At 41.1% G+C, this 13,260-nt stretch overlaps 1 protein-coding gene across 1 annotated transcript in view; it reads right to left on the bottom strand.

Moving 5' to 3' along the window:
• Positions 1-13,260, bottom strand: part of CGRRF1 (cell growth regulator with ring finger domain 1) — a 401,211-nt gene that overhangs the window by 289,901 nt on the left and 98,050 nt on the right. Inside the window, exon 2 of the mRNA XM_044074403.1 lies at positions 10,237-10,376. Within this exon, the coding sequence (XP_043930338.1) occupies positions 10,237-10,376 (140 nt within the window). The remainder of the gene's footprint in view (positions 1-10,236; positions 10,377-13,260) is intronic.

Below are 13,260 nucleotides of genomic sequence, written 5' to 3'. Positions count from 1 at the left end.
TCAGCCTAGTGGTCAAGCTACAACCTCCAGCACCCTCTCTGTTCAAAGAGTGCTTCATGTCCCTGCCCAAGTAGTTGAGACACACACTGAGATACGAGTTATATACAAACACACAGACTCTCCTGCACAGGTTGTCCAGCTATGCCCCTTCTCTGCAAGGCTATAAGGTAGCAATCACTGCCATCAACCACTAATATCGGCTACTAATAAGGCCTTCTCAAAGGGTGACCAATTATTACTGTGGAATATTATCCAACTGGTAAGTGTGACTGAACAGCAAGGCTTATTTAGGGGTAGCTTGGACAGTATCACTATATACATGCAATGTACTCTAGCTTAAATTATCTCTACATAAAACAGCCAGAGTTGAAAGGTTCAAAAAAATATTGAATAATAAATAAGACAATACTTTACTACACAGTGTTAGTCAAGATAGTTCAGAGATCACAGGAAAATGCTCAAAATAACAGTAGAATAGTTCTGGCATCAGTACAAAAAAAAACAACTACTGTAATCTTCCTATTTCTTAGCTATATCCAAAAGAAAACACAGTTCTAAAATAAAATTGCATATAGAGCAAAGCAGTGCGGGTGATGATGTTCTGAAGACAAATTCCATTTGATCGGAGTCTCTCTGTCCTTCAATTGACAATACTGACTCATTTCAGATTACATAATTTCTCTCTGGTTCCCGGGCTAACAGAAACCCAGAGTGTAACAGCCCTTTCGCTCTTCTTGCACCCGGTCAGAAAGCTACAGCAATAAAAGACATTATACATGCAGATTCTAGCAATTAACTCTGGTCTCAAAACAATGGCAAGAATTCCTTCATCCAGACATCTTGGATCCGAGTTTGAGCTCAAAGAATTATACAATGCTTGACTTATCAGCATTCCTCCAGCACAGTGCAATGTAGTTACATTTTTTATGTTCAGGATTCAACATTTTTGATGTTCAGGATTTAACACCATTTTCTTCCATTTAGGAGAACAAGCCTATGGCTTATATTAACATTTACAAGTGAGAGAATTATGTACAAAATTATATCTGGCTAGGATGGCAGCCTTCACATATCTTCACAATTTCCTTCAGGCAGGGTTTCTTGGCTCCATTAGTACCTGCTGCATGTCTTCTGTAAAAAGGTGTGTAAAGTGAATCAAGACCCTACCATTCAGGCAGTCAAATGAAGTTGACTGATACATCCAACCAAGCACCTCCTGTTTCTCGTTTGAGTAGATACAATCTGTAAGGAAGCTAGTGGTAATTGGCCCTGGCCATTTCCAGAAAGGATAGCCACGGAGTTAGAAGGGAGTCGCCACAATGATTTGGGGGGGGGGGTTGCTTCTGAATCTTCAAAAGTACCATGAGTACTGATGGAAAGGACAGACATGCATACAAGTACATTCCTGTCCAAGTAAAAGAAAATGCATCTGTCCTACAGGCTTTCTTGCATAGAGTCCTGGAGCAGAATCTTGCTAGCTAATTGTTCAGAGAAGAGAAAAAGAGGTGTAGTTGAAAAACTCCCCCACTGATGGATCAAATCTTAGAAGACAATCTGATCTAGTTTCCATTCATGAGGTCCGTTCGTCTGCCAAAGAATTTTGCTCTGACAGAATGTAGGACACATGTAGAGTAAAGATTGGGTTGTGAAGCTATATCCCAACTTAACATGGCTAGACTGCAGAGGGGGTATGACCTGGCTTTGTTCTCCCTTGCTGGTTAATGTACCACATCACTGTGGTACTGTCTGTAACAACCTGAAGCTGTTCCAGGGACCAATGATGACTCAAGGTTCAGGGTCTTGATCAGGACAAGCATACATTTTATATTTATGTGCACTGGTCCTTGGTGTCCCACACACCCTGCACTTTTATCCCTCCTGAAACTGCTCCCCAAGCAAAGTCCAAGTTGTCTGTAGTAACTAACTGCTTTGGAACAGGGAGGGAGAAAGGGAGAACTGGATTTTGGGATATCTGTTGTCTCCACCAAGTGATTTCCCTTCTGACAAACTACAGCACCGAAAGGAAGAGAGGCGTTGGTGATGGCACCAGAGACGCTTGAAATACTATTGTACCTTTGTCATGTGGAGTCCTGCCAGGGGTATTATGCGAATCACAGAAGCCATGAGACCCAAAAACCTGAGGTATTCCTTTGCAGAGACCAAAGTCTGAGTGGAAAGTCCTAAAAACAGATCTATTTTTCCTATATTAAAGCTATATGAACCGTGGTATCTAGCTGGAATCCCAGAAACACAATTCTGTGTGAAAGAGTCAAGAAAGACTGAATGTTCTCTTGGAATTCCAGCTTGTCTAACATCTCTCTCACCAATGCCGGATTCCTGACACTTGAAAAAGACTCGGCAAAGACAAGCAAGGAATCTAAAATATGGAAAAATGTGGACACCTTGTAACCTGCAATGAGCTATAACTGAAGCTAAACACTTTGTGAACACACTTGTTGCACTGGAGAGTCTAAAGGGTAAGGCGGAAAACTTATAATGTGATTCAGACACACAGAACCTTAAGAAATGCCTGAAGTCTGGATGAATAAGAATGTGATAAACATCTTTAATATTTCAAGGAAACTTGAATGAGGAAGAGGAGGTAACAGTGCCCAAACTTAAAATTATGTCCGAGGTTATCCAAGTGCAACTAACTCTGGGCAAAACTGGAATCCAAATTGTAGCTTGCTACAGATCCCCCACCATGCCCCAGGATTCCCACTCCTCTTTTCTTGATGTACCGGAAAATATTAGGGTTCAACCAAACACCCTAATAATGGGCGATTTCAACTACCCCACCATTAACTGGGAAAACTACTAGTGTACCAACTCCTTAGCTCAATGCTTTCTGGAATTCATAAACTCCAATGCCATAGATCAACTTATCCGCACGCCCACCAGGGGTAACAATATCCTAGACCTAGTCATTACCAACATGAGTGACCGGTGTTCCACACCTGAAGTCAAATCCTCGTTGGTACGATTACACCATAAGCTTCATCACCCTTGAGATCCACATCCCGTCCCCACCCCCCCATTAAGGAAACCACAGTAAAAAATTTCTCCAAAGCCAACTTCATGCTTAAGACAGAAGTGGTGAACTTCGACACCCATGCAGATGTATAATACAGTTACAACTGCTGAATCCTATGCAAAAGCGCTCTATAAGCACTTACACGAGTGCATGGATCGTGCTATCCCAAACAGAACAAAGACGCTACCCTCCAAAAAAAGGAAACCAATCTGTTGGTCCCCTGCCATAAACAAACTGTACAACAGAAGGAAGAAACTGCTGCAAGAGAGAGTAAAATCACATGAGTAGAGGCGCTCCCTGGTCAGCCTCAGTAAGAAGCAGAGATACCTTATAAGATCCTCCAAAGCTAGCTACGAAAACAAAAATCACCACTAAATCCAAGGACAACCACAAAGCATTCTATAGCTATGTCAAGAATCTAGATGGAAACACCCAGATCTGCGCTGAGTTACAGCACAAAGGCACGAAAATTACAGAACCAACTGATATTGCCAACATCCTAGCAGATAGGTTCAGTGCTAATTTTACCCCCCCTCACCCCCTAAAGGGTTCAGTGCTAATTTTACCCCCCCTCACCCCCTAAAGGGCCCATATCTATACAGGAAGAAAGCAGAGTCCCTGTAATCACAACTACGCAGGTAAAAGCTGCACTCTCTAAAGCCAAAAACACAGCATCCATGGGACCGGACAACATCCCAGGCTGCGTTTTACACGAACTTCAGAATGAACTGGCTCCCCACTTAAGAACCATGTTCAATAATAGTCTCGCATCAGGCTTTGTGCCCACTGAATGGCACACAGCAAGAGTTATCCCACTCCACAAAGGAGCCACCACTGATCCTGGAAACTATCGACATATTAGCCTGACGAGCCTGGTCTGCAAGGCCATGGAACATATCATCATGGAACTCATCATGGAACTCATAAACAAAGACATTGTTAACCTCCAAGCTGTGGATCCCACCCAGTTTGGGTTGTGAAAGGCAGATCATGCCTCCTGTACCTCATCGACTTTCTTTGAGGCAGTCACCAAAACCGTGGATGAGGGTAAGGTGGTTCACGCAGCCTATCTTGACCTCGTCAAGGCTTTCGACACCATCCCCCATTCTGGAATTATAGCTAAACTCACTAAACTAGGTATAAATCCTAAACTCGCTAAACTAGGTATAAATCCCTACGTCACAAGATGGGTTGCCAACTGGCTCACTGACAGAACCCACACTGTAAAAGTTGCAGACTCCAACTCGGACCTCAAAGCAGTGACAAGTGGAGTACCACAGGGTTCCGTCCTGGGACCTCTCCTGTTTGGTATCTACTTCTCTGAAGTACAGGCTAACACAGAACGCCTCTGGCTAACGAAGTTCGCAGATGACTGCAAACTAGGAGCCATAGTCAAGTCACCAAATAATGTGGACATCTTACAGAAGGGCCTCACTGAGATAGTTGCCTGGTGTCAGAGCCATGGCCTCAAGCTCAATGCCAAAAAGTGCAGTGTCATCCCCTTTGGTAAAAACTCTGTACCCATGAACTACCAACATAGGCAGCAATCTACTTAACACCGAATGCGTGACAAGAGACCTTGGGACCCAGGTGGACAGCAGTCTCTCCTTCGATAGTCACATCACCACAGTAGTCAGGAAGTCCTTCTACATGGCACACCTCATCATAAAAGGGTTCTCATCCAGGAGAAAAAAAGGAGGTCATTGTTCCCCTCTACTCATCACTCAGACCCATTATAGAGTACAACGCCCCTTTTGTAATGTACCTCACAAGACATCTGCAGCAGCTGGAAAGGCCACAGCAGAGGATTACTGGCCTCAAACAAATGCCCTACACTGACCGCCTCAAAAAACTCCATAGCATGTCGCCTACTCAGAGGTGATCTCTGCCTAACGTATAAAGCTATGTCGAATCCAGAGCTGTTGGACATGCTACACCTAAAGAAATCCCAATCCCCTCAGAGCTACACGCTCTAGGGACCTAACCCTTGTCACCACAATAAACAGGACATGCTGGAGGGATAGATTCCTGTCCCAGAGACTTCCTATACTCTGGAACAAGCTACCCATCTATGTCAAGCAAAGTTCTTCATTAGCACTCCTCAAGAAAAATCTTGAGTGGATGGGAAATAGGAAATACACCCCAGGAATCACTTCTGCGTCTTTGCTGGACAGTGGCACAGGAAAAGAACTTCCTTGGGTGGCGTAAGCCATGGAACCTTGCTGGCTAGGCTTACGTAGGCCCTTGGGCCGATAGGTTCATAGGTAGGTACTAGGCTATGTCATTTCACAACCTATCACAAAACAGGCTTAGGAAAGAAAGATCCAAACAGGTCTCAAAGCATTTTTAGAAACAATTTGCCTGAAACTATCGGATGCCAAACAGTAAACTGGAGATTCATACTTTCTGGAAGGAAAAAAAAGAGCTACCAACGTGGGAAGAGGGAACAATGCATCTTAAATAGTCATTCTGACTTATGGGAGCTTTTAGAATTCTTCACATCTGCTTACATTTATTTTGTTGAGACTGTTAAATTCTTACCAAAATTATGTGAGAAGTTAGAAATCCCTTGGAAAACTTGGAAAAGAAGGGCAGAAAAATCTTAATGAGTCCCTTTATCAACTTATCTCTTTTGTCACACTGTTTGATCACTTAGCAGTAGGGCCAAAAAAAAAATAAAAACTCTTTTTTTTATTATGTGGGAGGTTCTGAGAATCCAGCCATGCAAGCCTCCTCAAAACAGTACTAGCGTCCATAGCAGAGAGTCATAAAAACACCATTATACGAGGAGTAGTGACTTGAACAATAGAAAAAATTATTTCAAGCAGGTTTTACTCACAAGAACTGCAGAGAAAACATTCCTCATACTTTCATGATTAGTCAGAACAAACCTTAACATATAAACCTGACCATTCAAAATTCTGAAAAATCAAAGCTGCAGAAGTATAAACCTTTTCACATGCTATCAATAACCTTCCTATCCTCATCACAGAAGGTAGGATTGGAAATTAAGTGTTTAACAGCAGAAGGATAACTAAAGCTACAGCTACTGGATCAGATTTGGGAAGGCTGTATAAAAAGTTAAGACTCAAGAACTTTATACTTACTACCTGCTTTCTTAGGGGCAGCCAACTGACTGTCAGATAGCAACACACATCATCCAAAGCTGAGAGAACTGAAGGACTGCATGCAAGTTATGTGAATTCCTTTTGTAACAGCTCATAGTTTTTTTAGGTTTCTGAGGGACTGAGAAACTGTGTTCTCCCACTGAAAACACTGGCACATTGTAGAAATACTCCCAGAGAAAGAGACCCCCCCCACCCCGTAAGGAGGTCAAAAACTCAGCTCTCCTCCGAATAAGAATCTGAGATCCGAACAGAAAACCCTGCATCAGTCCCTATAGCCTCTGGATTCAGAACCTTAAATCTCTTCCAGCAAGGAAGTATTCCTTTTTCTTTTACCCAAAACTATTTTACAAGAAGGATCTATACCCAGAAATAAATCCTAAGCCAGACCCAGTAAACTACTGTCTAAGGAAGTTTGAGGAGTGTTGTTTTCGGTTTTCCATATAAAAAAAAGGTGGGGGTGCAAATAGTGTTCTTAATGGCAACAGCAACTTCCCCAGGGATGAGCAAAACTTTTACAAACAGGGAAGTCTTTTCTGTTTCCTCTCCCAGGACCAACAAGAGTGCCTTGCCCTTGATCACTTAGGGGACCCCCAACAGCCATAGAAGATGCGGCTAACCTCCGGTCCATAGTGGCTGCAAGTGCTATACCAGAGGGATACGAGGTAAAAGAGGAGTGTCGTGAGGTACAACTAACAGACACAGCAGAATCACCCACCTGCAGCTGAGGCAAACTGCTAGCTTGCTAGGATGGTAAAGGCTATTTGGCTAACTTTTTTCATTTTGTCGCTGAAGGAGGACCAAATGTAAGACAGAGAGATTGTTCCATGGTAAAGCTAAAAATGCTGCCCCTTTTCAACGGAAAATAAGCAGCAAATGCCAGTAAAAAACAAAAGCAATTAAGTCTCTCTTTTCATAGACTAACACAATAAAAAGCACAAAATAAAAGAATAAAAACATTGCCAGCCCCACAAAGTAAAATAAACACAACTTCTCCATAGAAAAAATGGTTTTCAGTTACTTCAAGCAACCTTTACACTGAAAAAAAGTCTTATGATAACGCATAGACTCCTGAACAGGAAAGTATTAAACAAAAAACATAGAAAGCAACTGTTTTCCTCAAAGAGAACTTATCTACCCAGCAAAGGAACAGCACAAGATTACAATAAATCCTCGAAAGTCTCAGAGGAACGTACACTTCAGTGGCAGTAAAGTTCTGAAGGGCTTAGTGCCTAAACTGGTCTTTTAGTCAGCTACAGCTTCAGCTGCCAGGCAGTTTGGGAGATTGGAAGGTGTCATAAAGCTTGGGAAGCTGGCCAGCTGTTACATCCTTGACAGGATATAACCCCTACAGTTAGGGCTACTATAGCAGAATCAACATTTCTTTGTTCTTGGGTACTAGGAAATCAATGTGCATAACATTGTTTTAGAACTCTGAATTCCTGAGATCCATGTGACCTTCACTTTTGAACCTAATTATAGTCATCTACTCATTTAACAATACTTTAAACATTTTAACTGTACCTTCAGTCTTAATCTGACGGGCTATGCGGTCCTAGGCTGAAAGCATACAATGGCTTTCTTTGTTTAATAATAAATGTACTTCTTAACCTAATCTGTATCGTACCTTAAATGCTGAGGATATTCAAATTGAAAATCCAATAGAATTGTCTTTGCAACTATTATTCAGAATGCCAGTTTAACCAATTGTCTAAAGACCATTTTCTAAAGGACAGTACCTAAATACTGACAGCTGAATATTTTGTTCCCAGTAATATAAGAAGCTGAACTTCCAAAATCGTACACAATATTCTCAGGAAAATTTCAGAAATTCATACTTGGGCAATTACCTAAACTATACTATTAGACTTTTTTCTTAGCGTCAAACACTAAAAAGCAGACATCCCGAATTTAAATGAGAAAAATAAAATTCACGTGCCATTTTTACACTAGAACAGTAAAAAAACAAAAATATTACTTTTATAAAGAAATGTACATTCTTTTTAGGCCTGAAGTCACATACCAAAATATAATTGTGTGTTTATATCTTTTATTTTTGTTACATTGAATAGAACTTTTTAAAATTAATGTTCTATAAATTATACGGTTTTGTCAGCTTCTAAATGATAGGATGATCTCAATTTGATAATGCCTATGAATGGTCAATACTTACATACTACTTCCAGATCTTACTATTAAACTTTTAGACCAGAATAACCTGCCTTATACACCATACAAACAGCAGGAGCTGACATCTCAAATGTGTGCAAGTCCATCTGCACACATAAAATATGTATTTTAATTCATTAACACAAATGAAAGCTTACTCTACTGTGAAATAAATATGTTGTGTAATGATTTCAATACAATATTTATATAATTAATCTAAATACAGGGTTATTCAGGCAAACACAAATTCAAAGACTATGGGTTTGCTGATGAGGGATTGGTATAAAGCACACCAAATGAGTAGTTATATAGGCCTGCTAATGGTGCCTAGCAACATAGTACAAAAAAAAAATATATAGCTCAAGCAGGTAAATTACAAATCAGGTCAAAACAAAGTAAGTAAAACCAAATCCATTGGTTCAATATACCAAAACCACTGCAGTTTATTGAAATAATAAACAAACAAATTTCATAAAGTTTCCCCACTTTCAGTGCTTCATCAGATGTGTGCATATTTAAACAATGACTGGGTAAAAACTGCTAAACATTTAAATACCTAGTGGCCAGTCAGGTGGTACAGACGGATAAAGCCCTATGGCCTAGGCGATCTAGGTTTGATTACCGATGCTAACAACTGATGGAGTAATAGGGAGGGATGGACCTGCCTGTCCTGCGGGTAACAGCACTTGTTGATGCTCCCTAAGGGAAGTGTGGTTCAAAAAGGGGAGATGTCCCTGGAATGTGACCAATACACCTGGGGAGGTGGGCGGGTTAAGGGGAGTGTGTAGGGCTGGGCATATAATAAACAGACCGACATGAGCATAGATGCCATAGTCCCCTGGATGCCTTTAAGATCCAAGACGAGCTCCAGCAACACAGGTGTAAGTCTGGCTGGGGGTAGAAGGGACTAGTAGACCTGGTGTAGACTTGTGGCACTGGGGCAGAGCCAGTAATAATGAGGAACAAGGAGAACAAAAAAATAAATAAAGTATGGTACAATAAATAAAGTAAGTATGGTACAATATTATATGTTAATCAAAATAATTTGAAACCAAGAGTGTGAAATATTAATAGAGATGGCAATATCAGACATCATGATGATGCACCTCAGATTTTTTTCTGCTCCCAAACTTGAGATAATAATTTATGTAAGCGGCACAGGTCACACACCTCCATCAGCTTTAGACTAACAGCAAAGCCACACTTAAATCATAACTAAATCATTCTGATTATCTATCACCTTTAATTTATAAGTAAAGTCAGTCATAAGCATATCTTTCTTCCAAGAGTTTACCTTTGCAAACTATGATGTAGCAAGCAATACAACAGACTTGGATACCATGTTCAGTTACAACTGGGATAAGTTCCTCTGCATAGCATTCATTGATGCCTAGTATAGGCTCTGACTCTCCAGCAACACTGAACTAGATTAATCAGTTAACTTGAAAAAGAATTTTAGTCAATGTAGGCTCATTAGTGGTCAGTGTTTGACAGTTAACAAGGAAAATGAAGGCTCAGAGATGTTAACAAGCAGCTTCATGTGGTCAAGGGTACAACATTTGATTCAATGCATCTCTGCCTGCTGTGTGACTGAGCAATCACAAACAGTGAAAATAGGTCACCACCGAAAAAGAGCACTTTGTCCAGTGGGCTTGCCCGGTTAAAGTTAAAAAAAAAAAAAAAAAAAAAAAAAGGAAAATCGCAGTATGCTGGGCCATCACTTTTTTTAGTAAATCAACTTCATCCTCAATGTTAGCCTTTCTACATTTTTGACCAAGATATTCCATTCAGTCATTAGTGTGTAATACAATCAATATAGTAACAAGCATTTCTATAAATTCTTAACATATGTGCATGCTATACCACATAATTATGATAGATCATATTGCATAAAATAAAGCATCTTACCTGGAATGGAACTATCTGATGGATTTGCAATTTCCAAAGCAAATGGATTCTTCACTTGAACCATATGCTTTTTACGAACTGCTATAGCAGATATAGTTTCTTCTGAATTTCGTAGAATCACAGGAACATCAAATCGATACCTTAAAAAAAAATCATCTTACTACTACAGTAATTACATTGTTTTTTTTTTTTGCATTTTCATAATTTCACTGCATCTCTGTCACTTTAAAAACAGGTTAGTGAGTGCTCACATCCTGGCGGCAACATTAGCTTTTTGCTAATGTTGGCTCTTCTTAAAGCACTGGGCCAGTGGTGCAGAAGGTGAAATGAGGTAAATGTATATCTCTCTAGGGAAGGGACACGATTGCCCTGCATACTACATCTACTAAAATTATTAGAAAATACTTCCACTACCTCAAAACTCAACTGAGGTCAGAGTTCATGAAGACCATCATACAGAGGCCAGGAATGTATTACAACATAACTGCACTCTCACTTAACTACAGTGTAACGAGAGTACATGCCAATACAGTTTTACCCACAAAGGTACTTGTCATAACAATATTGTGTAAATATTTTCTACATTAAGATTACTATTATAAATTTTTATATCTCTGAACGTAGTTATGACTTCAGAGCAAAATGTTGATGAAACATATTTTCACCCAGCTTTCATCCACTTACATATGTCAAAGAAAAACATTATGCCATGTCAATCTAACTCTGTGGCAAACTGGGATAAAGCCTCAACTATGACCTAGTTGAGTAGTGTATAATCAGCAGCTGAAAGAACTTGATAATGAAGTGTAGGAGTAAGTAGAAAATGACAGTTCTCCTATTCTGGGAAGAGGGACTGGTGGGTCCAGAGGGTGCTATCACTGCATACAAGCAGAACCTTGCAGATGAAACATCTGTAACCAGAGATGTGGGCTTTACAAACCTGGTGATTGCAGCTCTCAACAGTATCTGGCTGGGAGAAGTCATACACAGAGGGAGAGCACGGTAAGTCCTTGCAATGAGACAGATGCCTAGATGGCGGTACAAATAACCTACGGATCACTGCTGCAGTATCCATAACAGATGTGTCTTCATCTCTGATGTCTGGCAGGATACAAAAACCTTACCCTCCAGAGTGTGTACTTCCGACATGTGACCTCAGTTCATGTGTGCCAGGGTATAAGGGCAGACATACACGAGATCCCAAGACCATCTCCAAGCCAAGCAGCCTAAAGACAACAGAGAGGTAACGGATCAGTTAGGAGGGATGTTGCTTGAACAAGTAGGACACTTCCCCAAGAAAATATACAGCGCGTGTAATCAACACCCAACTGAGTAGAGGGGAAGGAGGAAAGGAATACTGCAACTGTAAATCAACAGGACACCTCCTGTTATGGTAGGTTCTCACACAACTGTACTGTATCTTAAATGAAATCACTGTTAGAGTATTCATAACAGATGGGCGATTCCCAGAGCTGAAGAGAAATGTGTGGTGTATAGCAAGAGTGAAGAGAAACTGTCCAGAAGACAAGAGAGGAATGATCTGGTAAAAGCAGCCCTAGATATGAAGAAGGGATTCATTTTGTAGGGCTTGGTGAAGGCGTGCACACATTGGGCCAAGAGGCAGTTTCCAAGAAATACCTGGCATAAATACCTTTGCGGAAGGTACCCGAAAAGGCAACTGCCCAAGTGGAATATGCTTTAAGGCAAGAAGGCAAAGAATCACCACACTAAGTAGCAGAAAGAGATGACCTTCAATATCCAGGATGCAACAGTTTGCTTTCAGACTGGTTGACCAAGCTTGGCAATGAAAGAAAAGTACAGTTTTGTACCTACCATAAATGTAGATGTCCGATAGGTATGCATCTGCAGTCATCACATATGGGTTGTCCTGCCTCAGGCAGCCCTTCGGTCGGCCGGATTCCAAAGTCTGGGACCGGTGTCGGCTGATGTCGCACTTACCCCGACGTCATAGCACCTGGGGTATAAAAGCATCAGCCTACGCCATCTTCCTCAGTTTTTCTTGCCCCAGATGCCAGGTGCCCTCTAAGGAAGGCTAAATTTGGAGAGATGCATTTAAAAATCCAAACATGCACAATAATATAAAAACAAATACACCATAATAGATCCCCCCAGCTAGCTATAAGAGGGGTAAGTACACAAGAAATACCACAGAGGGGAAGGAGGGAGGGAAAACCTGACTGCAGATGCATACCTATCGGACATCTACATTTATGGTAGGTACAAAACTGTACTATGTCCTTCAAGGATGCATCTGCAATCATCACATACGAGTAAAAGACCATAGCCAATCTGGGGGTGGAGGAACTATGTAAAGGATGGTGTAGCTAAAATGCCCTGCAGGACTGCCGTAGCAAAGCCTGCTCTGGATCTGGAATATAAAGGTAAATTGTAATGCTTGGCAAATGTATGCACGGAGCTCCATGTAGCAGCGTCTAAAATGTCCTTGGTAGCCACCCCTCTTAAGAAAGCTGTGGAGGTGGCTGTGGCTCGCGTAGAATGAGGTCTAATGTTAGCTGGCACAGTTTTTCCATGAAAGGAGTAACAAAAACGAATGCAATTCCCTATCCATTTTGAAATTGGATGTTTGGAAATTGCTTTTCCTTGTGTACCAGCAGCATATGCTACCAACAGCTGGTCAGTTTTTCTGTAACCTTTAGTTCTGTCCAAGTAGTAGCACAACTGTCTGTGTATGTCCAGGGTGTGCAGAAGTTTCTCCCCTTTGTTTTGTGGATTTGGAAAGAAGGTAGGCAAGTGAATAGCTTGATTTAATGAAACCCTGGATACTACCTTTGGCATAAATGTAGGATTGGTTCTCAATGAAACTCTGTCCTGATGAAAAATAAGGAATGGCTGTACTGCCATAAGGGCCTGTAACTCAGATACTCTTCTTGCTGAAATTATGGCCAGAAGGAAAGCAGTCTTCCAAGACAGGAACTGTAGTTCTGCAGATGCTGCTGGTTCAAAGGGAGGCAGTGTTAGTTTTTCCAACACGGGTTAAGGTCC

The sequence above is a fragment of the Protopterus annectens genome, chromosome 6.part0 (assembly GCF_019279795.1).
Source record: "Protopterus annectens isolate FY-2018-M chromosome 6.part0, PAN1.0, whole genome shotgun sequence".
In the NCBI taxonomy this organism is placed as follows: domain Eukaryota; kingdom Metazoa; phylum Chordata; order Ceratodontiformes; family Protopteridae; genus Protopterus; species Protopterus annectens.
This window is presented reverse-complemented; position numbering and strand designations above follow the sequence as displayed.